This window comes from Eublepharis macularius, chromosome 2, assembly GCF_028583425.1.
Source record: "Eublepharis macularius isolate TG4126 chromosome 2, MPM_Emac_v1.0, whole genome shotgun sequence".
NCBI classification, from domain to species: Eukaryota; Metazoa; Chordata; class Lepidosauria; order Squamata; family Eublepharidae; genus Eublepharis; species Eublepharis macularius.
This window is the reverse complement of record NC_072791.1, coordinates 218,238,885-218,265,249: the sequence shown is the minus strand read 5'-3', so window position 1 is coordinate 218,265,249 and position 26,365 is coordinate 218,238,885. Positions and strand designations below refer to the sequence as shown.

At 45.9% G+C, this 26,365-nt stretch overlaps 2 protein-coding genes across 5 annotated transcripts in view; one reads left to right on the top strand and one right to left on the bottom strand.

Annotated features, from left to right (window-relative positions):
- Positions 1-5,153, top strand: part of LOC129325295 (MOB-like protein phocein) — a 39,848-nt gene extending 34,695 nt beyond the window's left edge. For all 3 annotated transcript variants that reach the window (XM_054972957.1, XM_054972955.1, XM_054972956.1), the window contains 3 exons: positions 707-786; positions 1,007-1,118; positions 2,770-5,153. In XM_054972957.1, coding sequence (XP_054828932.1) covers positions 707-786; positions 1,007-1,118; positions 2,770-2,901 — 324 coding nt within the window. In that variant the 3' untranslated portion in view covers positions 2,902-5,153. The remainder of the gene's footprint in view (positions 1-706; positions 787-1,006; positions 1,119-2,769) is intronic.
- Positions 5,154-7,134: 1,981 nt separating this feature from the next.
- RFTN2 (raftlin family member 2) overlaps positions 7,135-26,365 on the bottom strand; it is a 45,389-nt gene continuing 26,158 nt past the window's right edge. Inside the window, exons 8-10 of one of the 2 annotated variants that reach the window (XM_054972954.1) lie at positions 19,378-19,445; positions 15,552-15,630; positions 7,720-7,913 (exon numbers count right to left, since the gene is read on the bottom strand). In XM_054972954.1, the coding sequence (XP_054828929.1) occupies positions 7,811-7,913; positions 15,552-15,630; positions 19,378-19,445 (250 nt within the window). In that variant the 3' untranslated portion in view covers positions 7,720-7,810. Of the gene's footprint in view, positions 7,914-15,551; positions 15,631-19,377; positions 19,446-26,365 lie in introns of both variants that reach the window. The other variant, XM_054972953.1, reaches the window with a different exon arrangement.

Sequence of the window (26,365 nt, the reverse complement as noted above, 5' to 3'; positions counted from 1 at the left end):
CCATCAAGTAATTGCTGACTTATGGCAACCCTGGGGTGGGGTTCTCCGGGCAAGAGCCTAATAGAGGCGGTTTTCCATTGCCTGCCTCTGCAACCCTGGTCGTCGTTGGAGGTCTCCCATCCAATTACTAACCAAGGCCGACCCTGCTTAGCTTCTGAGATCTGGTGAGATCAGGCTCTCCTGGGCTATCCCGGTCAGGGCTATCTGTGTAGGATTGTGATAAAAGCCAGTGTGGTACAGGAGCACAGGCATAGGTTTGGGGAGACGTGGGCTCATGTCCCCGACCCAGCTATGAAAATCTGTGTGAGATCACCTTGGTCTGGTGATCCTCTCTTAATCTGACCTACCCTCAGGGCTGCTGTGAGGTTAAGATGGAGGAGAAGAGCGCTTGTATGCCACTTTAAGCTGCTTGCAAAGGAGGCTGGGTAGAAACCGGATGGGTGCAGGTTAGTTGGCAAAGGTGCATGTTTCTAGGGGGAGGGGAAGTTTAACCTGTGCCTTGATCATAATAAGTACCATTTGAAAGAGAGCAGCTAAACTTTTCAAATGTGCCGGCAAGTGAACGTATTGCTGTTGCAAAGCCCCCTGTGAGTGTTCTGATAACTTCTGGCAGAATAGCAGAGGCAGGGGGTGGCTGCAGTGATTGTGAGAAGAAAATGCTGCCTTTAGTAAAACAAAATGTTTTGCTTGTCATTCCTTTTTGTAGTGTCCTGCCATAGACTATACCAGGCATACGCTGGACGGAGCTGCGTGTCTGCTGAATAGCAATAAATATTTTCCCAGCAGGTAAAGCACTGCGGTTGCCTTTCCGCGTTTTTAAGTATCCACAGTTAGTTCCCAAGAAGTGTATAAATTGAGAGAACGTTGGATGAAAAATTCAGTTGTTATCTGTCTGTTATCTGAACACTGTTATCTGTCATTCTTGATTTTTAAAATAAAATTTATTTAGCGCATTAGGGTCAAAAGAACAGCTCCAGTGTGTAACGTTTGTTTTTAATTCTTTCAGAGTTAGCATAAAGGAATCCTCTGTAGCCAAACTAGGATCAGTTTGCCGTAGGATTTACAGAATATTTTCGCATGCATACTTTCATCATCGTCAAATATTCGACGAATATGAAGTAAGTATTGGAATATTAAGTGTGCTGCCAGGGTATTGTGAGAGAGGTCCTTTTGCAAGTGCTCGAAAATGATTATTGCTGTTTTAACTAACCACAATGGCATTTCTCTCCGGATTGAGCTTGTGTGGTGCTCTTCTTAGAGGTCGCTGCGGAGGTCTCTTTCCCTGCTTCCCTGAAGCAGTGAGTTTGGGAGTGCTCTTGTGGAATGTTTGCTTTCTTCATGATGATGCTGAGAAGGGGGGAGGTATGGTATACGCCAGGGGTGGCCAAACTTGCTTAATGTAAGAACCACATAGAATAAACGTCAGATATTTGAGAGCCGCAAGACATGATGCATTGAAGTGACTTCAGATGAAGAGGCGGGTTTGGGGCAGTGTCCTGAAAGTGACATCACAAGAAGGGGCAGGGTTTTGCTGCAGTCTGCTGGAAGTGACATCATCGGAAGGGGTGGAACTTGGGAAGAGCCATCACCTGACTTTGGACTTGGAAGTGACATCACAAAAGTGATGTCACATCCTTGCTAGGCGTCACTCCCAAAGTCCCCAGGTATTTTCTGAGTCAGACCTAGCAACCTCAACATTTTCATTGAAAATATGAAAGACATGGAAAGAAAGAAGGGAAGGGAGGGAAATAAACTAAAATAAAATGTATGGCCACGGTGATACTCAGAGACCTCCAGGAGCCGCACAATATGTCTAGAAGAGCCACATGTGGCTCCCGAGCCGCAGTTTGGCCACCCCTGGTATATGCCACTGTCCCTATAGTCAGGTAATAACATTTAGGCCTGGGCTGTGTACAGAACTAGAAACTGGATATGAGGCAGGGGGTGATATGAATTAACAACAACAACATTCGATTTATATACCGCCCTTCAGGACAACTTAACACCCACTCAGAGCTGTTTACAAAGTGTGTTGTTATTATCTTCACAGCAATCACTGTGAGGTTAGTGGGGCTGAGAGAAGTCTCAGAGAGCTCTGACTGACCCAAGATCACCCAGCTGGCTTCAAATGGAGGAATGGGGAATCAAACCTGGTTCTCCATATTAGAGTCCTGCCTCTCTTAACCACTACACCAAACTGGTGCTTCTTTGGTGCCTCTTTGAAATTTTGTCACAAATAGGCAGCGAGAATGTTTCAAGTGCCTTAAATCTGAAACTAAATGTTAATGGTCTGTCTTAACTTGGGTTTTGACCGCTGCAAACTTTTTCTGTAAGCTGGAACACAAGTCATCCAATGTTTTTATGTACTAAAAAAAACAAAAAACCTTTGACCGTGATGGTCAGTTCTGCATACATGGCAGTTGCTTGCATAGAGTCTCTCTGTGTATTGGAACATACGCACGGCCCCTAAGTTGTTCTTTGGGCTGCTTGTAGCACACCAGCTGTGTTCTGTAGTCTGCAAGTACTTGGCGTCTCCCTTCTTTTGTGACCCAGAAGAGCTGTAACAGTAGGGGGATTTAGCAAGAATCTTGATGACACACAGTGGACTGCATGCATTTTTGAGCCAAAGATGTGTGTTAGGATATACCTGGAGGTTGGGGTAAGAAATTGTGACATACATAACGGTCCTGAGTAACTTCTCTGATTTCTCCTCTTTCAAAACTTTGTTTCAAACTTGTCATTAGATGTGGTTCTTTTCTCTTTCCGCAGAATGAAACTTTCTTGTGTCATCGGTTTACCAAATTTGTGATGAAATACAACTTGATGTCCAAGGATAACCTGATTGTCCCAATTTTAGAAGAGGAGGTGCAGAATTCGGTTTCTGGTGAAAGTGAGGCATGATGGGTATCGTGGACTGTAACAAACACATAATTAACACAATGTACTGTATATATCATTTAAGAGACTGCAATCATGTATCCTTAGAGCTCTGGTTAGTAAACGTTTTGTATGCTGTGTGCGTTTCCTCTTAATATGGGATATGGTTTAAGTTATTCATGAACTGTATATTCTTCAGTGTGGCGCTCATGGTTTTTAAAGAAGATTAGAATTATCTGTTTATACTGCCTGATAATAAAAAGAATTTACAGTTCTGAAAAATTGCTGCTAAACAATCATTGGATCACAATCTTCAAATCTTGTCCAGTTTAAATCTAATAAGTTGATACTTTTTGAATTAATGAAGTTTGGCCTTTTTAACCTTTTTAATATTTGGTTTGGCATTTTAAATACCTAAAACTGCAAGTCCATTGAAGTCCAGTTCTATAATTGATAGAGATTCCCTTGATCTTAGTTCCAAGATTTTTGGTTTGGGGTGTGCACATTTGTAGTGCTAAACTATTGTAGCATGTGTGTATCCAAATATCCATTATTACAGTATTAATACCAAAAGGATAATTTTTTAAATTATGTTGCCAAAAGTGTATTATGATATATTTGTTTCTTTCTGGACTTGCCTTTTTGTATCGTTGGAGGCTTGTGCGTCTCACAGAAGCGCACTTGTTCAGTCTTCTAAAGGGAAAGATTTTCTTCTGTTTCTCTACTTGCCCCTCTCCCCTGGTGGATAAAACCAATGTTTGCCTACAGTGAAGTACTCTGTGGCGTACGCCTTTGCATATGTAGAGTAATGGCTTACAGACTATACAATGCATTAAATGTTCATGTGACACTACAGCAGTGTGCGCTCAAATAACCTTACTCGTTTGTAGCGAAAGAGTTCTATATTCTTAGAAGCTTGAATTTTACCCATCACAATGCGTGCAACTGGAATCAGTCTGTCTTTATCCATCCCTTAAAATAACACTTGCTTTATGTTCCAGTAACAGGTTTTTGGATTTGCATTATTGCTGAGGTTTCAGGAGCGCTGACTAATGAAGTTTGAACTATCCCAGATGCTGCAGAACTATTTTTTAGAAATGACGTAGTATGCTTTGTTACATTCGGTATACATGAATGCAGAAATCTGAAAGCACTACCATTGTTTGTATGTTTAAATGGGACTTGGAGCAACGTCTTAACTCTGAAGTTGGTGTATGGGTCTTTCCCATTAAAAGGCATCAACCAGTGCCCCCTTTCTCTCTCTCAAAAGTAGATGCAGTTTGGCCGTAACGTGGCCAAAGCTGACTTTATCCAGTTTGTTTCCTTTTGAGGGTTACTCATGAGGTGGGAATATAAAGATATGTAATTTATTCATCATAGTCATAATTCTGTTTCAGAATACATACTGGACATGCCTTAATTGCATATAAGGGATTACAAACTGGGCACACCTTTAGCAGGTCTGCTACCTTGACATAAAGGGAATTGGAAAAATGAGGAACTGGGGAGAGACTTGGGTCTTCACGGGTTGTGGCGCAAGCCTCCTCACTTGGGCTGGTGGCATGGTTTGGAGGACTGGGCCAGAAGTTCTTCAGAGTCTTTAACCCGTTCTGCTGTCTTGGCAGCTCTTTATTTTCTATTTTGAAATGGTCCACAGGGTCATCACATTGGATGTGTTCTTAGCAACAGCAGGTTGCCGTTGCGCCTGTGCGCAGCGGAGGCTTACCTTGGACGATCCAGCTTTGGTTAGTGTGAAAAGCATGAAGAACCGGATTTCAGAGGCAGCAGGATACCTGGGGTGTTATCACAATTGGCTGTCCCAGTTCCGTCTGAACACAACGATCAGGGGAAAAGACGGTTCCCTGAATCACTTGCATGTCGTGCTTGAGGTGGCAGTAAAATTGTGAACCATCTCTCTTTCCCTGCTAAATGCCTCTAAAGTGGTTGGCCTTGTTTTTAGCGAATAATTCTGGTTCTGCCGCACTGTAAACTTGACTCCATGTAATCCAAGTTAAGCGAATGGCCTAAATGGGACGCTGCTTGTAAAGCTTTCCTTAACGCTGTTGACTCGAGTACCTCTGATAATGTGTGCGCGCATGTGCCTGCCTGATGCTCTAGAATTTCAGTAAAGCTTAAGTGAACAATTGACTTTGTATGGTAAATATTTTGAGGGTTTAACTTACACCTTACATTGTAGAGAAACTGAGCTATGTTTGTCTTTTGAATTACACTGTACAAAGTAGAGGTTCCAATTAAATTTTTTTCCTTTTTCCATACCAGTCTGTTTTGCTAAATGGTTCTCACATTTTTGATTCTCTTCTTCCCAAAGTATGCATGTATTCCATGTTTTTATTTTACTATATCCGAGAGTGACACTTTTCCCTGAGATCAAAAATAGATTTGAAGACAAATCTAGGTATTTTGTGATGGGATGTTTGGGTGTCACACAGAGGGCTTGGTTTGCTGGAGCAATAAACAAGGGTAATGTCTCAAAAAAGTTACAGATCAAATATGTCGCTGGAATATCTACATTTTTGAAAGCTTTTGCATATTTTTCAAGTGGCATAACATCCTTCCGCCGTGTTGTTTCTGTGATTCAAGCAGCCAAAAAGGAAACAATGAGGAGGCCAAAGGGGAACTGGGTAGGATTTGCTGCTCCGGAAGGACCCTGAGGGACGCAGTGGGAAATGGTTGGCGGTGGCCGAGATGTGCATCTGGAACTGAGCAAGGGCCTTCCAGATTTCGTCCGGTGTACCCTTTTGCTCCATTGAAGTTGCTTTAATAAAGTATTCCTTCAAAATGGCTGTCTCAGACCTCCAATGAAAAGAAGAAAAAAGGTCTCTGCTTCTCCCCCCCCCCCCCCCAATTCTTAGTAGACAAGTTGGTGCCCTGACCTGGATAGCCCAGGTGAGCCTGATCTCATCAGATCTCAGAAGCTAAGCAGGGTCGGCCTTGGTTAGTAATTGGATGGGAGACCAAGGTTGCAGAGGCCTTGGTTAGTAATTGGACGGGAGACCAAAGTTGCAGAGGCCTTGGTTAGTAATTGGATGGGAGACCAAGGTTGCAGAGGCCTTGGTTAGTAACTGGACGGGAGACCAAGGTTGCAGAGGCCTTGGTTAGTAATTGGACGGGAGACCAAGGTTGCAGAAAAACTGATTTATGAATAAGATTTTCCAGAAACTGGCATGCATTCCATGGGACAAAGAAGGGAGAGCAGAGAAAGCCAAAAGCCTGGGAAGGAGGGCAAGGGGATGACATCAGATTCCCTTCTGATTGGTTCTCAGTTCAAGTCATGAGAACTCACATCGGATGAAGGGGTCCGGCGCAGTGGGAGGATATGGATCATCTATCCGTTGTAGAAGAGCGAGGCTGGTTTTGCTAATGGGGAAGGGAGATGGCTAAATCCACTTCTGTTTGGCTCCCCGTCCTGAAACCGTTTTACCCAGAATTTGAGATTACTGTGAATCAAGGTAAGCAGTTTGCTGCTTAGAAGAACATTTCTTCCGAGCGCCTACTTATTTGAATGGCACATCTCACCTGATAAAACTGGAAAATGTGCTTTGCGTGGTTTTTAATCTTTAAAAATGCCTCTAACCATTCCTTCAGAATTAAAGACTACACAGGTATTTGATGCCGTTCTGACTTAGTGGGGCATTTCCTAAGTGTGTCTCTGTTGCTAATCTTTTTGGCTAGACGCTTGATATACAACTTCTCCCAAAGTAGCAAGACTGCAAAACAATGGCACTTCAGCTGGGAAGACCATAATAGCAAAGAAGCGTAGTGTAGTTCTATGGACTGAGGGGTCAGTGCAGGCCTAAGCTGGGTGCCTTGTGATTTAGCTGTGCTGCACTGCATTGTACGTTAGGGCATTGAACATACCCCTTGGATAAGAAGCCTGGGAGAGATTTCTGCCATAGCTTTGGAGACATAGAGAGCTGCCAGGGTAGACAATATTTGGCAGTGTTGCACCGTGGCCTGACTTGGTATAGGGCAGTTTTCTGTGTTTATCAGGCATCTCCAAGATGGAAGTTGAATCGAGGCATGTTTAAACTCCTTAATATCCCAATGTTGATAGCGTCCCGACATTTCTGAACAGCAAAAACGTGTGTGAAAAGAAGATGTGGCATAACTTGTCTGTGCTTTTCTTTTGCTATATCTTATGTATATGACCTAAGCTTTTTACGCACTTTCTGTTTTTTTCTTTTTAAATAAAATTTCTTTAAAAAATAGCAACAACGTAAATTGTCTCAATAGGACTTAGTTTTATAGGACTTAGTTTAATATTTTTACTATGTTTGAATTTAGGCTCAAGTAGGAGTAGAGTTAAAATCTGAAAATTAAAAATGACACCAGGTTCTTTATGTACATCTTAAATTCTTTTCTTAAACCATGCATGGTTATAATAATTGGGGAAATGCTCTTCTATGCTGTTTCCACACACGGTAGAAAACTTATGTATCCAACACAGCAGAAATGGCTATTCCACTTGCAGTTGTGTCCTTCCCAGATGTCAGAAGCATTGCTGAGGTCATCCTCAAGGCATTTAGTGGTGTTCTAGGAATGTAACGTTCCAATAAATTTGACCCAACTTATTAAATTCTTCTGCTAAGTATTATACAAGAAGCCTCCCCCCCCTTAACACAACTGCTGGTAAGGGGGAGCCTACATATATTTGGCTAAGGAAAAACTGAAAGCTATGCCACTGTGTATCTGAACGTAAGCTCTGTTTTCACAGTTGTTGAATTATGTACAGGTCCTTCCAGTGCAGTTGTTGGTCACATACAAGTGACCTGAGTGACTTCTTGCTCAAATTGTCCCTCGTCTAATTCCCTTAGCAGGCCATCGCTGCTACTGAATCCTGAGAAGTTTCCATCTTGTGCAGCTCCCTCCTTGGCCCAACACTGGGTAGGAGGGGACAGATGGAACTCGTCTGTCAATTGGGTCTTTTGCGTGGGGTGGGACATCTCTGGGTCTGCACCAATACTTCGGCTTGAAACTTTGCCCTTTTCTTCTCGGAGTTGCTTGATGGATTTCTTCTGAAATGCAAAGGGAGCTTTTAGTATTGAATTGGAAAATTAGGAAGGGCTCTCGGGCTGTGGAATCGTGGACGAAATGTCTGAATATTTGCAGTGTTTACAGATGAACCCGATGGAGTGTATTCAGTGGCAGTACTATAAACTGCCATTTATGGTTCACGGTTAAGCCGAGAGGCAGGTCTGGCAATCTGTTCCTCCTCCCTTGTGTAGCTAGTAGAAGTGAGAGCCAACTTCTGGAGCAGCTGAAAAGCCCTTTATGTGCAAGGAGGCTAGAAGGGAAGCCAATAACAAGCCCTGCCTTACAATGGCCCAACCCACTTTATGAAAATCTCGGAGGGCACCAAGAGAAGTGCTGGCAGGTGCTGTGGTACCAGATACCAGTATGTGAATTACTTCCATTTTCAAGGTAAATTTGAGGATGTTTCATATAGCAAGTTTAATACACAAGAAACATTCTACTGAGTCAGACCACTGGCCTATCAAGGTATACTCATGAATGGGTCATTTCGTAGAAAAAGCTGGAGGAACTCATTGGCATAACTCATTAGCATATGCCACGCCTCTTGCCATCACTGGAAGTGTGTCATTAGTATAACTGGTTTGCATATGCCACACCCCCTGACATCGCCTATTCTGGCGGTTTTGGACCCAATCCTGTCCCTTTGGGGCCACAATTGGGCCCCAAATGGCAAGAAGGGGCTGAAAAGGGGCTCAAAATGGTCAGGATTGGGCTGCTGCTGAGTGGGAGAGTGATCTACCACCCGTCAGAGGCCCGATCCAGGCCGTTTCGGCCCCAATCCAGCCTGAAATGGGTCCAAAATGGCTAAGAGGTAGGTGGGGCCACCTGACATGTGACCTCTCTGGGGAACTGCGTTCCTGTGCGTTCCCCCTCGAAATGAGCCCTGCTCATGAAAGATCTAGAGGTAAACTGTGTTTTTATTAATTCCCATTAGTTTGGCAGTTTGGGCTACCAACAGGCATGAAAAGCCCTCTCAAGTGTTTCTTTTTCATCAAAACTGGAGCAGGGAAGAACAGCAGCTCTTTGTGGCACAGCCAGACTCCTCCTCCGGGTGAGCAATTATTTGGGGCAGGGGTGATTATAATCGGCCATGAAAGCTTCTGTTGATTTTGCACAGATTTAAATCTCGTAGTTGTAATTAGCAATACTTCACCCCAACCATCTAGCACCCAATACTTCTGAAAGTGGTCCATGCCTCTACAAGAGGCGTAACAACGAAAACAATCTCGGGATGAACGTTTCCAGCGAGCTCAAGTAAGGAAATGCCTCACTACAACACAGTTCACATTTCAATCACACGGGAACTTTCCTGGCCCCCCCCCCCCCACTAAAGTTTTCTGTCTTTCTTTGAGTTCTCAGTGGTACGCTTTCAACTTATGGATGCAAAACTAGAGGGCAGGCCTCTAGTTCAAAGAAAATAAGAGGTGGGCCAAAGAATAAAGTAGGAAGAAACGTGTGTGTGTGCGCTTTATTCTCTGTGAGGGGCAAACAAAGACGTTTCCATTCCATTACCAGTGTGGCTTCCCGGGTAGGCAGGCAGCACTCCTCCTCTATATTTTCGGAGGCCTGTGATACTCACATGCATCTTGCAAGCTTTTCTATAAGCTGGTAAACTATCCAGCAGGGGGTGGGGGTGGGGAATATAGATTTTAAAATCTTTGTCCATGGATGACAGTTGGCATTCTGAGACCACCCTCTACATCTATTCATGGTGAAGTTTCCAAAGCCGAAGGATAAAGAGCTGATTGAGGGAAGTGGAAAGGAAGAGACAGACTGTGTTCTCCCTGCACCCACGTTTGTCACATAGGCATCTCCACCTCTAAGTAGGGATGTGTACTTTTTTTAAAAAGTTATTTTTTGTATTTGGGTATTGGTAGCGCCATAAATACTGGTATTCCTGATATCTGGGTGCAACAATAGCAGTTTAGTATTCAGATTTGGGATGGGAGGGGATTGAAATTATTTGGATCCTTTATTCCCTCGGGGAGAATCGTTCCAGGGGGCTGGAAGGGCTATTTTTCAAGCAAAGGATGCCAAAATTGTGGCAGTACTGCTGCTGCCTGCCCACTAAAGACCCCCACCCCAAGTTTCAAGTCAATTGGGACCAATTCTACAGTGCCTTGAACAGTGTGCCCCCAACAACACTCCACTGTTTCCCATTGGGGGGAAATCCAATGCTTTTTCTAGGCCAAAGATAGAAGTCTAAGGGCCAAGCTAGACGTGCAGGTTTTCCAACTCCAGTTCCCTGCAGCTGTATGGCAGCTTTGGGGAGTAGCTGTTAAAAATAAAGGAGGGCCCAAATGGCCTCAGAATGGCACCATGGGTGGTGGGGGGGGGGAAAGGAAGGGCTCCTCCCTCCCCCTTTGAGCCATTTCCCCCTGTCAAAATAGCACTTTTTCTGCTCCCCATGGGGTATTCTGTGCTCGTGGAGCAGTAAAAACAAGAGAAGGAACTCCTCCCGTGCTATTGTGACATGGGGAAACGGCTTGATGGGGGAGCAAGGAGGCCTTCCTCTCCCCCGTGGAGGCATTCTGAGGACGTTTGGGATCTCCTTTATTTTTTAACATCCTTTTATTTTTTAACTGTATGGCTGTGAAAACCTGAGTTGGGCCTGGGGAAACCGGCATGTCTAGCTTGGCCCAAAGAGTCTTAGACAAACACCCAAGAGCAACTACGTTGGCTGAAAGCCTCCCAAAGCAAAAAGGACCAACAAGGCTCATCAGAACCAGCATCAAACTAGATAATCCCAACAGAACCTATGCCAAACCAGAGAATCCCAGGGACACTGTTGCAAGCCCAACAAAACCAGAGGCACAAAACCCAGGCAGAGAAACCAGGGCCAATGTGACAAGCCTGAGAGAACCAACTTCAGACCAGAGAATCCCAGTATCCAGTCCGGTAAGCCAATACATATCTGGTAGAGTTGCTTCCCCTCCTGTTGACTGGGATTCCCAAATCGAACATTTTCAAGTTTATCTAGGAATGGCGATACTGGTATATTTGAGAATCCTGAAATTATTTGGGAATGGATTCCCGAATATACCCCCAATACTGATATGGTTTTGCGGGGGTATGTTTTTGGACTGGATATACCAAATAGCACGCCCTTATAAGTGGGGTCAATGCCAAGACACAAAGTTGGTGACAATTTGGGGTTTGGCAGTAAGGGCCATGCCCGTCCCTCAGTGGGGAGCTCTTCAGAGGAGGGAGCCCTAGCAAAGCAGCAACAACATGCAGGTGTTTTACAGTAATTAATGCAAATAGATTCTGCTCTACAGCTAAGCTCTGGCCCCTTGCATTCTGCAAGCGAAAATCACGTAGTCAGCGAGAGCTTCCCTTAAGATCAGTGGATTCTCCAGTTTGCTGTATGTTATGCCTACATATAAGCTACCAAGCCAATGGTGAGTCACCAGTCTTGAAGGGTGCCCAAGGAGGGGCTTGAACTCCCCCCCTTTTTTTAGCCCCAGAAAGGAAACAGAAACAGGTCCACTGAGTCAGCAGGGCTGGGGTGGGGCATGCAAAGCCCATCCAGCTTATACTAGTGCTGCAGAGGTCTGCTACAAACTCAATTTCCTCCAAGTGTATAGATTTCAGATGGATGTAGCAGCTAGGCGCCCTTCAAAGGAAATGGAGGGCCCTTCCACCCAGGGGCCATTGGCTTGTGGGCCTTGGCAGGGGCCAGGGTAAACCTTGAAGCTGGACCGGCTAGCAGGTTCCACTCATGAGTGGGGGCAATAAATTTTACCTGGTGGGGGTCACACTGTTAGGCAAGGTTGCTCCATGTTAAGGTCATTGAAAATGAGAGAATGTGGGAATGTGTGAAAGGAAATGGGTAAAAGGCAAACCGGGATACAGGTGCCTTGGACTGTCTCCTTCCTAAAATAGCTTGAATTGGTTTTTTGCACATTTCCTTTAAAATGTTCTCTTATTTAAACACCCCCTCTTCAAAGTCATCTTCCCCTCATTTTTCTAGAAGTCAACATTTCCTCTTATTCTTTCAGCTTTTCAGCTTTTCTTACTCTTAACTCTACTTGATTTCCTGGACTTGAAAAATCTATTTTAAAAAAATCGACACGGTGAGAATGGAAAAAAAAAAGTGAATATAGCCGATTGCCAGCCTTATTTGTTACTCTCTTTTAAGAACGTGTGTCAGATCCCCCTCCCATAATCCAATCTGAAAAGGGAAGGTGGAAGGGTTAAAGCAGCGGAAAAAATAAACCATTGAAGGACCAGGGAAGAAAATGTGTAACTAGGAGTTCCAAACTGCTGCGCTGCTTCAAAGAAAAATCCCAACTTAAAAGCCATGTAATACCTTTTATGAAGACCAACTAAAATCATGCACAACACAGCACAAGCCTTTGACTTCTTCAGAGCTCTTCATGTTAAAATAACTAACAAAAAGGGTGCCAGAAAAAACATTTAATGAGTTAGAGGCCTGTTGCCTTCTTCCTGGATAGTATGCCTTGCAGACTTCAAGTCACTGCTGGCCTGGAACTGGTAAAAGGTGGTACCTGTGACCTTCTGGAAAGAAGGTACGTGGCAATGCCTGCCTGGAGAAGTGAGGACCGGTAGTGAGAATAGTCAGATTACAACATGCCAGTGTATTTAGCCCCTGAAAACTCCAGTGACTGCAAAATGCTTGGATTGTAAATTGGCCATTATGGATGAAAACGCAGGCCTTGCCATTGCCAACTTCATGGTGGGGCTTGGAATTCTCCCAGAATTACAACTGATCTCCAGCCTACAGAAATCAGTTCCTCTGGAGGAAATGGCAGCTTGGGTGGTAGTAGGCATCACATCCCTGCTGAGTCTCCTCTCCCATCCCCAAACCCTGCCCTCCCCAAATCCCCTGGAATTTCTCAAGCCAGAGGTGGCTACCCTATCAGGCCTGCTAATGGGCAAAATATGTTGGGACCTGCTCTGTCAAACTTGTTTCCTGCTGTACTTATTCCTTTCTTATGGGGTTGGTTGCGGAGACATTGCAAAAGATAATAAGGATTATAGTGGAAGGTATTAGAAATAATCACTATACTGGCATAACATTCTATCATATGTGGTGGACATGAAAGAAAAGAAAATATTGGACAAAAATTCAGGAAGAGATGTAAAAAATTATCAGGTTCTGCCTTGGCCATCGCCCGGTGAGGCACCAGCCTGCCTGACTTCAGCCTTAAAAGATCTTCAGGGAATCTGGGGAAGCCTGCTCCGTGGAAGGAGGGGAGGGTATACCTCACCCTCTCAGTCCACTTGCAGGTCCCTTCAACCTGACATTGTCCTGGCTGCCTTGCATGACAGCTGTCCCCACCCAGCTACCGGTCCTGGTCCTGGTCCTGGTCCTGGTCCTGGTCCTGGTCCTGGTCCTGGTCCTGGTCCTGGTCCTGGTCCTGGTCCTGGTCCTGGTCCTACACAACCCACCACGCCCTGTGGGTGGACTTCCCTTATATCCTGTCCCTCATTCCAGGCCCCGCCTGCCAGGTCACACCCCTCTTTTGCCTTCCAGCATGGGCCTGGGCTGCCTCAAGCAGTTGCAACTGGGGTAGCTAGTTTGGCTGCGTTGGACAGCTACAGCTGTGCTTTCTTGGCTGGCTGCCAAGCTTCCTCTGCTCCGAGCTTCCACCAGCGTCAGCTGGTCTCCATTACTCCCTTCCTCCCTGTTTGCAGCTTGGGGTGTGGTCCTGTGCTGCTTCTGCTGTCCTTCCCGTAAGGCAGCTGTCTGGTTGGCTGTCCCTATTTCTTGTGCCTTCTCCCTCTGCCCTGGCCCCTTCCTGGCTGTCTTTACTTCCCCTGTCCAGGGCCCTTAGTCTCCCACTGGCTTCCACCTTCTCCTTCTGATCCTCTGGGGCTTGGGAGCTGCTCCACCTTCCTGTGGCTGAGTTGCCTCTTTCTCCCCTAGGGCTTGGGCAGTAGCTTCCAGTACCTCTACCCCCTTGTTGGCACTCTGGACAGGTGTAGGTGCCTGTTGCCCTTTGTGGTGGGGTTGGGTGGCATGCCTCTGGCTGGTCCCTCTCTCTGGTTCCCTTTTCCCTTCCTTTGCTGTTGTCTGGAGCTGCACTCCCCTCCCTGGTGCTTCCTGCATCTGCCGCCGGCATTCCATCAGCTTCCGGGTAAGAGGGCTGGGGCAAGTCTGGGGTACTTGGGGTACTCGCCCCGGACAAAAATATTAAAGTTTTGCTTTGAGCTGAATCCCCAAAATATGTTATTAAATATTTTACCTAGCACTATAAAAATACACAGTGAACTTTTTAAAATATATAGTGACTGCAGCGAAAGTAGTATATGCAGAAAAATGGAAGACAAAACCTTGTCTAGATGTGGCTGAGTGGATAAACAAATGGTATGAATATGCATCTAATAAAAGTTTTAATATTTTAAAACTTTGATTTTAAATGTTGAGTGTATGTAAGTAAGGGGACAGAGAGGAGAAATAGTTTGTAGTATAAGAGGCTGTTATATATTCTGTGTTTATTATTTTTGTGTATTGTTATCCACTTACTGTCTTTGTTGTTTACTGTTTTTCTTTACTTTCAAATTAAAATGTTATTTAAAAAAGGGAGAGAGAAAGGAGGCTGAGAATGCCTTCTCGTCCTGCCACCTGATAATATGTAAAGGATCGTTGGCTACCAGAGGCGACCTTTAAAGAGATCCATGTGGACTTCAAAAGGGCAGCTGTTATTAAGGCAGGACTTGACCCGCAATGGCTCTCTGGGCAGAGGGTTACTGGAGGCCAGAGCCACAACAGTTGTCACCACACTGCTCCAGCAGCTGTGTCATGGTCAGTGTGGCTCCTGCGCAAAAACAGCCTCATTGGGAAATGACCCAGCTGGAAAGGGGATCCTCTGAGGTCGGCAACTGCACAAGCTATTCTGAGTCCTTTATTTTTAATGTCTTTCCTCTCACCCTGTGAGGAAATGGATAATAGTCTGTTGCACAGCTCATCCTAGGACTTACGTAACTCCACACAATCTGGCCCTTATTGTGAAGAGAGAGGGTGGGGGAGAAAGGGGAAAATCCTGGGTTCTGCTGGTAATAATGACGTTCTTTCTTTCACCCTCGGAGCTCTGGGCAGAGTTTGTATAGTTGCCTTGGCTGGGAAGAGCATGCCAAAAGTCTTCAAGTGGTTTGCAGAATATTCAACCAGCTCTGACGGGATGGGGAGGGAGGGAATAGCTAGAATTTTTGTTCAGTCTGCCCAGCCCAGTAGCCTCTCGGTGATGCTGGGAGCCCACAGAAGACCGCAGGAAAAGGCAGAGAAGCCAGACAAATTGATCTGGGCCGGCTATTACAGCGTCTGCTTCTCACACCCTTGCTTTGGAAACTGGCTCTTTACGCTGTTCCAAACAGGACGATTTAAGAGCCAACAGGTTAACTGACAGGCGTGTCTGTCTGCTACACTCCATGTGGTCTGGGCTGCATAATGCTAAGCTTATGGGCCCGTGTCCGGACGGGAGCCTTCTTAGGACCCGTCTGCATGGCGCCTTGAATTCCATAGATAACAGAAACAGGGAGGGTCCTGACAAAACTTTAGCAAGTAAACTAAATTCTCTTACTTGCTAGCCTTGAATTCCATGACCAAAGAAAACATGCATTTGAATGCAATAAATAACGCAGATAATTCTGACCTCAGGTGTCTGGACAGCTGGGCTCCACACAACGGGTCTCTGAAGGAAAACCACTTGCTTCGTGGCCAGGTTGCCCTCACTGCAAAATCAAAGAGGCTGAATTTTAGAATATGATTTTTTAAAATCTCTCACACGCTTACACATTCACATGCATCTTTCTACCACATTCATTGAAATGAATGGTGATCCCTGCTCTGGTCACATCTAAATTAGATTACTGTAATCTGCTCTGCACGGGGCAGGAAACGGTTCAGAAAGTTCCACTGGCTCAAAATATGGTGGCCAGGCAGTTGTCAGGGGTTGGTTACAGGCAGGGCTTTTTTTCAGCTGGAATGTGGTGGAACGGAGTTCCGGCACCTCTTGAAAATGGTCACATGGCCAGTGGCCCTGCCCCCTGATCTCCAGACAGAGGGGAGTTTCTGTCTGGAGATCAGGGGGCGGGGCCACTGGCCATGTGACCATTTTCACTGAGGGCGATTCAAAGTTTTAAAAACTCACTCCTTGTTCCAGCTGACCCCAAGTGATGTCATTGCGCACACCTTGCACATGCGGATGTGGTACCAGGGGCACCACCTCCCACCAGGAGTTGCCCCCGGTGCTGGCAACCCACTGAGTTCCACCATGTCTTTCCCCAGAAAAAAAACCCCTGGTTACAGGAATTGTATCACCGTTGTGCTGAAAGATCTGCAGTGGCTACCCAAGTGTTTTGGGGCACCATTCTTACCTAGACGGCTCGGGGCCAGAGTACCTGAAGGACTCTTCCCATACTGGCCAGCCCACCAGTTAAGATCTGCCTCTCTACACCCCTGCCTTCAAAGGGAAGGCGGGTGGTGACAAGAGACTGGACATTTTCTGTGGTAGAGCCTCAGCTTTGGCACAACCTGCCCCTTGAGGCTTGCCTGGCACCTACTTTACTTTCTTTTAGGTGCCAAGCCTGAACACAGATTTTTACCCAGGCTTGTAATATTTGGGGTAAACCATCTCTGTTAATCTCATGCTTGGAATGCCCTGTGGATGGGATCGCTATGAATTTGGTTGTGACTTGATGGCACCTTCTTCTTTAATTAGGGGTTTTATTTTACGAGCTTTTTAATGATCTGCTTCTATTTTATGGAGAGCTTTTATGCTGCTCAGGTATCATGGCTTTTTTATACTCTGGTTTTGTCAGGACTTGCCAGGTGCATCCCCAAACACTTCACTGCATCACTCAGGTGTATGAGTTAAAGTTGTATTTATTAAAGAAAGATACCAGTGTCAAGAAGCTGTAACAATGGAATTGGCTGGGATGCCTAAAGGTAGTAAGGCAAGGTTAATTATAGGTGGATGTCCCTGCCCCCAGTGGGAAAGAAAGTCCATTAGGATTTCTGCCGCGCAGAGCCTGAGAAGAAGAGAGGAGGGGAGAGATGCAGGGCTTTTTTCCAGCAGGAATGCAGTGGAATGGAGTTCCGGCACCTCTTGAAATGGTCACATGGCTGGTGGCCCCGCCCTCTGATCTCCAGACAGAGCGGAGTTTAGATTGCCCTCTGCGCCGCTGAAGCGGCGCGGAGGGCAATCTAAACTCCCCTCTGTCTGGAGATCAGGGGCGGGGCCACCGGCCATGTGACCATTTTCGCCGAGGGCAACCCACTGAGTTCCACCACCTCTTTTCCCAGAAAAAAAGCCCTGGAAAGATTAGCTCAGTTCAGTCTCTGTGTAGCTTGGTCTATTCTCTGCGTTGAATTCAAGGTCGAGTTCCCAGGCTTGCCAGGAACTCCTAATCAAAACACTTTGCCTGTGAGATAAGCAGTTAGCAGCAAAGCAACAGAAAACAGGTTTTACTCTGCATGTACTCAGAGGCATATTATTCTAGCAAGAAACACTTAATACATGGCAGATATGCTGGAGGCTTATCTGACAGGTTTTTAATTGTGAGCCCCATTGAGCTCTGCTGAGGTGGCATAGAACAGGGGTTCCCCCACCCCCGGTCTGTGGACTGGTACTGGTCTGTGGCCTGTTAGCAACCGAGCCGCACAGGAGGTGAGTGACGGGTGAGCGCAGAGCTGGCTCCAGGGAGCAGCCAAGGTAGGTGGTAGCCTATCACCCCCAGATGGGACCGTCTAGTCACAAGAAAACAAGCTCAGGGCTCCCACTGATTCCGCATTGTGGTGAGTTCAGGGGTCATTTTGTAGAAAAAGAGCTGGTGGAACTCATTAGTATAAATCATTAGCATATGCCACGCCCCTTGACATCACCAGAAGTGTGTCATTAGCATAACTGATTTGCATATGCCACACCCCCTGACATCACCTATCCTGGCTGTTTTGGACCCAATCCTGGACATTTCAGGGCTGAAATTGGGCCCAAAATGGCAAAAAGGGGCTGAAAATGGCCGGAAAGGGGCTCAAAATGGTCAGGATCTGGCCGCTGCTGAGCGGGAGAGTGATCCTCCGCCCGTCAGAGGCCCAATCCTGGCCATTTCAGCCCCAATCGAGGCTGAAACGGGCCTAAATGGCCGAGAGGTGGGTGGGGCCACCTGACATGTGACCTCTTTGGGGAACTGCCAGAACTGCGTTCCTGTGCGTTCCCCCTCGAAATGAGCCCTGGGTGAGTTGTATAAATATTTCATTATATATTATAATGTAATAAGATAAATAAAGTGCACAATTGTATCATTCCGAAACTGTCCCCCCCCCCCCCCCCCGGTCTGTGGAAAAATTGTCTTTCATGAAAACGGTCCCTGGTGCCAAAAAGGTTGGGGACCACTGGCACAGAATATAGAAATATGCTAAGTAAATAAATAATCAGACCTTCTGCAGTAGAAAGCTTATTAATACTGACGATAAACAGAAAAAGACAGAGGGGACTCTACCCACAAAAACACCGTATGTTGTACTCTGAGCAGACTCCCCACAGTAGCAAAGCCTAGCTGTGTCATTGTCCAATTGCATTCTATTGGATGCAGTGGAGTGGTGTGTGCTTGCTTTACAGGTGCCTGCATTTTTTTCAGAGGTTTCTTCTCTTCACCAATCATCCCCATCCCAGCTACTTTGGAAATTCAGGAAGGAAAGGTATACATGCCCTGACTACGTTTTTTCTAATTACACAGAATACCCAAATTGCTTTTTGAAAGGGGGGGGGGACTTCTAAAAACGAGCTCTCATAAAATCTGTAGAACGAATTAGAATACCATGTGGATATAATGTGGGACTAAGGAATAGGTGGACATAAAAAATGTGCTTCATACTGTTCTGGTGAGTGGTTCAGTGGTTGGGCACCCTGCTGGTTCGAATCCCACTTCTGCCATGAGCTCAGTAAATGGTCTTGGGTAAGCCACTCATTGTTGTTATTATGCTATTTAATGATAAAGAGTTGGATACTTCCGATAAAAATCATTTTAGCCAATGTTTTATATAATTCACACCACTCAGAACAAAGGAAATGACCTGAGAGAAACATTTCTGCATTTAAGTTACCACATTCGTATTACGCTTGTTCTTTGTTATACATCCACAACAATATGTTTTTCAGCAACTTTACTGAATATGGAGTCAAGCAAACTTGGATCCTGCTGTTCAAAAATTCTAGACTTTTCTTGTCCTGACTCAAAACAAGCCCTGCTGACAACAGGCAATTGACTTGGGGGCATCTGAGGGCAGTTTGTCTCTTGCAGAATTCAGCCTACCCTCCGGTGGCTTCCTCTAGGGTAGCGTGCAAAGGAAAGAGGAAGAGGTCAGTGAAACAGCATTTGGGAATGAAACTGCTGGTTCCTTCCAATTTGCGTAGCCATTGTGTTGCTGGGGACCCCATCCCTGCTTTTCTGAGGGAAGGTGGAAGGCAATTCACTCACCGTGTCTCACAAGCCTGCAATTTTCATACGGAGGCTTGCCAACTTCGAGGTAAGACTTCGAGGCTAGACTACAGAGAGGAGGAAATGGCAGCTTATACCCTGGAAAATTGTATTGGTCTTTAAAGAGCTCCCAGAAACTTTGTAAAAGTGGGGAGATCTGATCAAAGATGTTTCCGCTTTGGCTCTGAAATGGCATGTTATGGGCAGGAAATCGGTGTAGAGTTAAATGATGAGATTTGATGGAGATTTAAGAGGCCAGACTTTGTATAGGACTGTGGCCAGTGAGTTTTGGGGGAACATACTGGGATTTCCACATGAGTACAATGCCGCTCTGTATGTGACGTGAGGCAAATGAAAGAATGCCCTGGCTTGTGACTATCAAGAGACTCATTTGTATGAAGACTTTGAATTCTGTTTCCCTTTTCATGAACTAAGAAAAAACATACCAGGCATTGGTTATGCACACAACTGCTTTCAAAAGTAAAAGCAGAAACACAAATCAAGCAAAATTCCTTGGAGAGAGCAATATTTTTTTTTCTATCTGGCCGTTTGCTCCAGAAAGAGCAACAAAGCTGATCGCAGGAAAGAATGAAAGACAATGAAACTGCCCATACAATCAGAGCCATTCAATTCAAATGTGTTTAAAACCATCTATACTCCTCTTCCTGTCTTACTGTGATTTCTTTTCTTTAAAACAAATGCGACTTCTTAAACAACACTTGAATATGCCAGTACAGTTTAACCTCAACGATTCAATCAAATATGGTAAGCTACTTTGGGTTCCCACTGGATAGAAACATGGGATATAATCGGGGCTTTTTTTCTGAGAAAAGAGGTGGTGGAACTCAGTGGGTTGCCCTTGGAGAAAATGATCACATGGCTGGTGGCCCCGCCCCCTGATCTCCAGGCAGGGGCGGGGCCACCAGCCATGTGACCATTTTCAAGAGGTTCCGGAACTCCGTTCCACCGCGTTCCAGCTGAAAAAAAGCCCTGGATATAATTAATTCAAACATACATTTTTCTGGAAAGATGCTGTGTGCTTTTAACAACTGCATGGCAAAACTGAGTCACAGCAAAAAAACAAAAAAACAAACCAGGGTTGCACCTACCTGTAACTGTTGTTCATCAAGTGTTCTTCGGTGCAGGAACACATGGGAATTGTGCATGCGTCGGGCTGGCCTACACATGTGCAGTTCCCATATGGGAAAACACGATGATGAAAAACAGGATTGCACCTAGGGTTGCCAGGCCCCCTCAATCTCCTGGCAGAGGACAGGGGCCTGGCACTTACCTTTGGGGAGAGGGGGGTGAGCGAGGGCCCCCACAGGCATGATGACATCACTTCAGGAGTGATGTCATTGCGCGGCCCCTGGGCTGTTCTGCCACGGATCAGGGCCGTTTTTGAGGCGCTGCAGAGCGCAGGAGCGTTCCTGCACTCCGCAGCGCCTCAAAATGGGCCCGATCCATGGTAGAACGGGCCCGTTTGGGGTGCTGCGGAGCGCAGGAGCATTCCTACGCTCTGCAGTGGCTAAAAACAGGCCTGATCCACACCAAAACAGGCCCATTTGGGGGCGTGGCAGAGCCAAGGAGCACTCCTGCAGTCTGCAGCTGCTGAAAATGGGCCCAGTTTGCCGTGGATCGGGCCCGTTTTGAGCGCTGCAGAGCACAGGAGCACTCCCACACTCCACAGCGGGCCTGATCCAGGCCAAAACAGGCCCGATCCCACTGGCTGCAGCGCACGGGAGTGCGCCGTGCCACAGGGGAGCACATAAGGAAGGTGCGTGGCCCCCCGCTGCTCAGGTAAGGGGGGGCGGGGTGTGAGGAGCAGGGGCAGGGGATCCCTCGCCCCCACCAGGGGTCTGGGATCCCTAGTTGTACCTACCTGTAACTTGTTCATCAAATGTTCTTCTGTGCAGAAATACACGGGAACTGCACAGAAGACATGATGAGCTATTAATTTCACTGACTTAGGTTTCAATTAGTGCCCAGATGACAGGGGAAAGTATAAGGAGGAAGAGAAGGACCTTAATGAAAGCTACAAGTTCCCATCATCCCTTGCCTCCCAGTAGTGATGGGGCCCGGAAGGTCACATCTTGGCCTTCCCCACAGTCTACTAGGAAAAGTAATGGTCGGGTGGGGACAAAAGGCAGCCTGTGTCCCCTGCAATCCTAACACCGACTCAACACAACTAGCTGGATCAGGGCGATTCTGCTCCCAACACTACCTATGGGAAATATGTTACTAAAAATAAATTTCCACCACCTGAAATCTATTTAAGGAATCAAAGTCTGTTGTCTGTTTTGTGCTGGATTTTCTGATCCAGTTCCAAAAGAGCAATCAAAGCAGATAAAGACGATGGTGAAAAGCATGCTTTTAGAGGGGAAGGCTGTGTTCAATTGGCTGAGGGTAAATGACATAGAATCACAGGGTCGGAAGGGACCTCTAGGGTCATCTAGTCCAACTCTCTGCACAATGCTGGAAATTCACAGTTACCTCTCAGAACACCACTGGTTGTCACCTATAGCTCCCAGCTCAAACCCATCCAACGTATCATCAGTGATCTACAACCCATCCTGGAAAATGATGCCTCTCTCTCAGAAGCCCTGGGTGGAAGACCTCTCCTTGCCTACAGACAGCCCCCCAACCTTAAACGACTTCTCACTTACAATCATGAATCGGCTAGCAGAGTCACCAGCACAGGTACCAGGCCCTGCAACAGACCCAGATGCCAGCTCTGCCCTTATATCTACCCAGGGAATACAATTACAGGACCCAATGGCATCAACTACACTGTCTCTGGCTCTTACAGCTGCTCATCCTCCAATCTGATATATGCCCTCATGTGCCAACAATGTCCTTCTGCTCTGTACATTGGACAAACCAGCCAACCTCTACGCAAAAGAATAAATGGACACAAATCTGACATTAGAAATGGAAACGTCCAGAAACCAGTGGGAGAACACTTCAATCTACCAGGACATTCCATCAAAGACTTAAAGGTCACTGTAGTTCAACAGAAACCTTTCAAAAACAAAATCCAATGGGAAGCTGCTGAATTGGAATTCATATGTAAATTTGACTCTGTCAAGCTGGGACTGAATAGGGACTATGAATGGTTATCTCATTATCAGAAGCAACTGATTTCCTTTACAGAAGCAAACTGATCTCCATATCAGAAGGAGCTGTTTGCATCTACTCCTCCCTCCCCTCTCCTCCTCTATATCTGACCAGTTTCTTCTTGCCCTCCATGCATCTGACGAAGAGAACTGTGATTCTCCAAAGCTTATGCTACAATAAAGTTGGTTAGTCTTAAAGGTGCTACTGGACTCTTTTTGATTTTACCTAATGTAATGTAATGAAACTCATGTGCCAACTCGTCCCAGCATTGCGAGTGATACCATTTAGCCCTGTGGGTAGAAAGTAGGTAGGGGAGGGCAATTTTTTGATCCCAAAAAAGAAGCACTCACTCCCCTCATCAGCTTCATAGCCTCCTGCAACACCTTTTCATTAAAAAAACAAATGTGAGACTGCTACAGGCATCTGCCATGGGAAAATCTAGGTCCCCCCCCCAAGTTCTTCTGTTATATTATGGCCAAAAAAACGGTGTGCCTAAGGTTGCCAACAGGCCTAGAGTAAATCATCCTGCCCCTTTAATACAGGCTTGGTGGGATGTTATTTACCATTTATTTATTTACTTATTGTATGTATGTATGTATGTATGTATGCAGGGCTTTTTTTCTGAGAAAAGAGGTGGTGGAACTCAGTGGTGGAACTCAGGAACGCACAATGTTATTACTTTGGGTCAGCTGGAACAAGGGAGGAGTTTTTTAAAGTTTAAATCACCCTTAGCGAAAAAGGTCACATGGCTGGTGGCCCCTCCCCCTGATCTCCAGACAGAGGGCAATCTAAACTCCCCTCTGTCTGGAGTTCAGGGGGCGGAGCCACCGGCCATGTGACCATTTTCTAGAGGTGCCGGAACTCTGTTCCAATGCATTCCAGCTGAAAAAAAGCCCTGTATGTATGTATGTATGTATGTATGTATGTATGTATGTATGTATGTATGTATGTATGTATGTATGTATGTATGTATGTATGTATGTATGTATGATATTAGATTTTTAGTCCGCCCTCCCCACCAGGTGGGCTCAGGGTGGAGTACAACATTTCAATTTACATAAATAACAGTTAAAAACAGATAAAACAATATACAAATAACATTAAAAGAACTTTATACAATAAACACAATACAGCTTCATGGCATACCATGCCATGAAAAGGTTTAGCTGCCCGTTTCTGCACATTATGCTACTGTTAAAGGGATGGGACGTTTTCCTCCAAGCAATGCTCTTCATGCCTGGTGACTGAGAGTCTCTCTACATGAGACACCTCGCTGTGTGTTCGTCAAGTGCAGGAAGACACAATGTTAGCCAGGAAGCATAGTTTTTAAAGATAGAGCCAGCAGAGATCACTCCTCAGAGGGTTTGTTAATTTCATCTTTGCCTCCACAAAGGCTCTGTCAATTTCACCTCTCCAGTCTAAAACTGTGTGGGACTGCAAGCAGAGGGCAGTGAGGAATGGAAATGGGTTCGAGCTGCTTTCTAGAGTTGGGCTTGGACCTGGAGAGGCTATAATGGGATAAAGTTTCCCTTCTGGCATTTCACAGCCCCTTCACGCAGCTCCGGTGTATAGCAGAGCATTTGCCCTGTTGCCGGCTCTGTCTTTTAAATCTACCCTACCCTGCTAACGTTGCATCTCCCGACACGTGTTCTTCACAGATGTTTCGTTTAGAGAGACTCTGAATTGAAGACCTAAATCCAGCAGATTCCATGGGGAGAGGCTAAAAGGAGCGAGGGAGATTGGTTACACACATCCCTTCCTGGTGGGAAAAGCTGTGGATCCTAGGAAGTCCCCTGGGAACAAGTTCTTGTTTGTGTCCTGTATCACACACAGATTACAGAAAATGCAAATCAAGTCATTTAACTATGGGTAAATGATCTTAAAAAGAAAAAGGGAGTGTTGAGTGTTGGCCACACTGTCAGAGAACTTAACATGGGCCAGGTCAGGCCTTATTAAAATGCTGCTCACGATGACGTCCAGGGGCTTCATTCACAACTGAATTGAGTGACGGTGGGATTTCCACTGAATTTCAATGAGGGAGGGAAGGAAAATGCATGCCAAGAAGGTGTTTTATAGGTTTAATCTAGTTCTTATTATCGCACCCCCTCCTTTACGCCTTTGCCAAAGACTGTCAGTGGGCTTAGACTGAGCAAGGAGAAGAGAGAAACTCATTGCAGTTGTTGTTTGTGTTTGGGTCCACTTTTCGTTTTCTACTTGTAGATCTATTTGGTGGGGTCTGTATCAATTTGCTGCTTATCGGACAGGCTGTCCCAAGGTTTTCACAGATGGCAATAACCGGGGAAAGGAAATGAAGGTCCCTGGAAAGCCAGTTTAATCAGAGTTCTGGTCACTGGCAGAGAAAGGCTTAATATACTTTCAAGAGGAAGAAGTACATATTCACTGGTGGCAGTTTTAATGGTTTTATATATGACGGTGATGATGAGATCCATCAGACAGTCTGTCATTCCTGAACTCTGGAGAAACGGGGTTGGGAAAGAGACTGAGATGGAATTAATGTGAGCTTTTATCTTCATGTCAGTGGATAAGAAAGTTAGATGACTGGTTTTAAATCTTTCCCTTACATAGCAGAGAAAGTCCTAAGCCCAGACAACATGCGACATAGGAAATCTGTGGTAGGGTTCCTTGCTGAGTTTTATTTTTGCATTTATGCAGTTACGGGGCCTCCAGATCTAATCACAGCAGAGACCTTGAGGGACTGAAGTATTTAACCTTTCTACTTAGCAGGGGTCATTTCGTATAAAGACCCATTTACTCAAGAGAGCTTGGATTTCTTGTTGCAAGGGTTGGGAGTCACCTTCAACGTATCCTGTCTTCCATAGACTGACAGTATCCTTCTTGGGAACTGAGATGATTTCATTCTTTGTTCTGTCTAGCCTAAACCTAGCTTCTCCCTTCACCTCCCTGTGCCCAAAGCTTTAACGGTCCTTATCCTGATGGCGGGAACCTTCCCTATAACTAACATCACCAACCCCATTTACGTCACTTCTGCCAATTCACATGTCTGAGGACCTTGTACTTGATGGATCTCTAATAAAGTTACTTCCACCAATACACCTGCGTGTTTGCTGTGGGGAACTTGGGGATTCTACCTGCCAAGGACTGACATTTTGGCAGAAGTCCCTTTCTCTTTTCCCCTGGACCCAAAACCCTGACGACGGACTGCTGGCACCATGCTGTACGAGTTAGACCAGGGGACTTCGGAGTCACCAGAGGAACAATTAATCAATCTCAAACTGGGACTGAGCTTGGGGAATGAGGTGGCTGGAGACCTTTCGATGGAGCCTCTCCAGGCTCAGCGATGACAGACGAGAGCTTGGAGTGATCCCTAAGAGGGGGGCGACCCATTGGAACTGGCTGGTAACCACCCTTCGAGAGTGGGCGGCCCAAAGATCGGCGGGCCAACCGACTCGAGAGAAGATGTGACGGTGAGGCATGGCTTCTGAGCTGGAAGAGCTCCTCAGATCGGACACGATGAAAGACGAGGAGACCACCCTCCACCTCATGAAACCCCCGAAGCTAGGGGGTGAGCCCGCTGGGTCAAGGGTGCATGACTGGACTTGCAGTCAGACTGGGGGAACTCACCTAAAAAGCAGTCATTTGCTTTGCACTGCAAGGTAGGGGAGAAAAAGCTTCCTAAGAAGAACGTGTGGAGCCCGAGAAAAATGGCAAAAAGCCCCACGGTCACTCCGTTGGTGGAAGTGGGGAAGAAGGAACACAGGAAGTGCTTTCTCTCCTTCACAGCACCGATCACTTTGAGGTGTATTCCTCCAATGTACATCTGACAGTAAGCCCAGTAATACATCCATGACCTAAAACATGTTGGACATATTGTGTAGTTACGCTCTCAGCT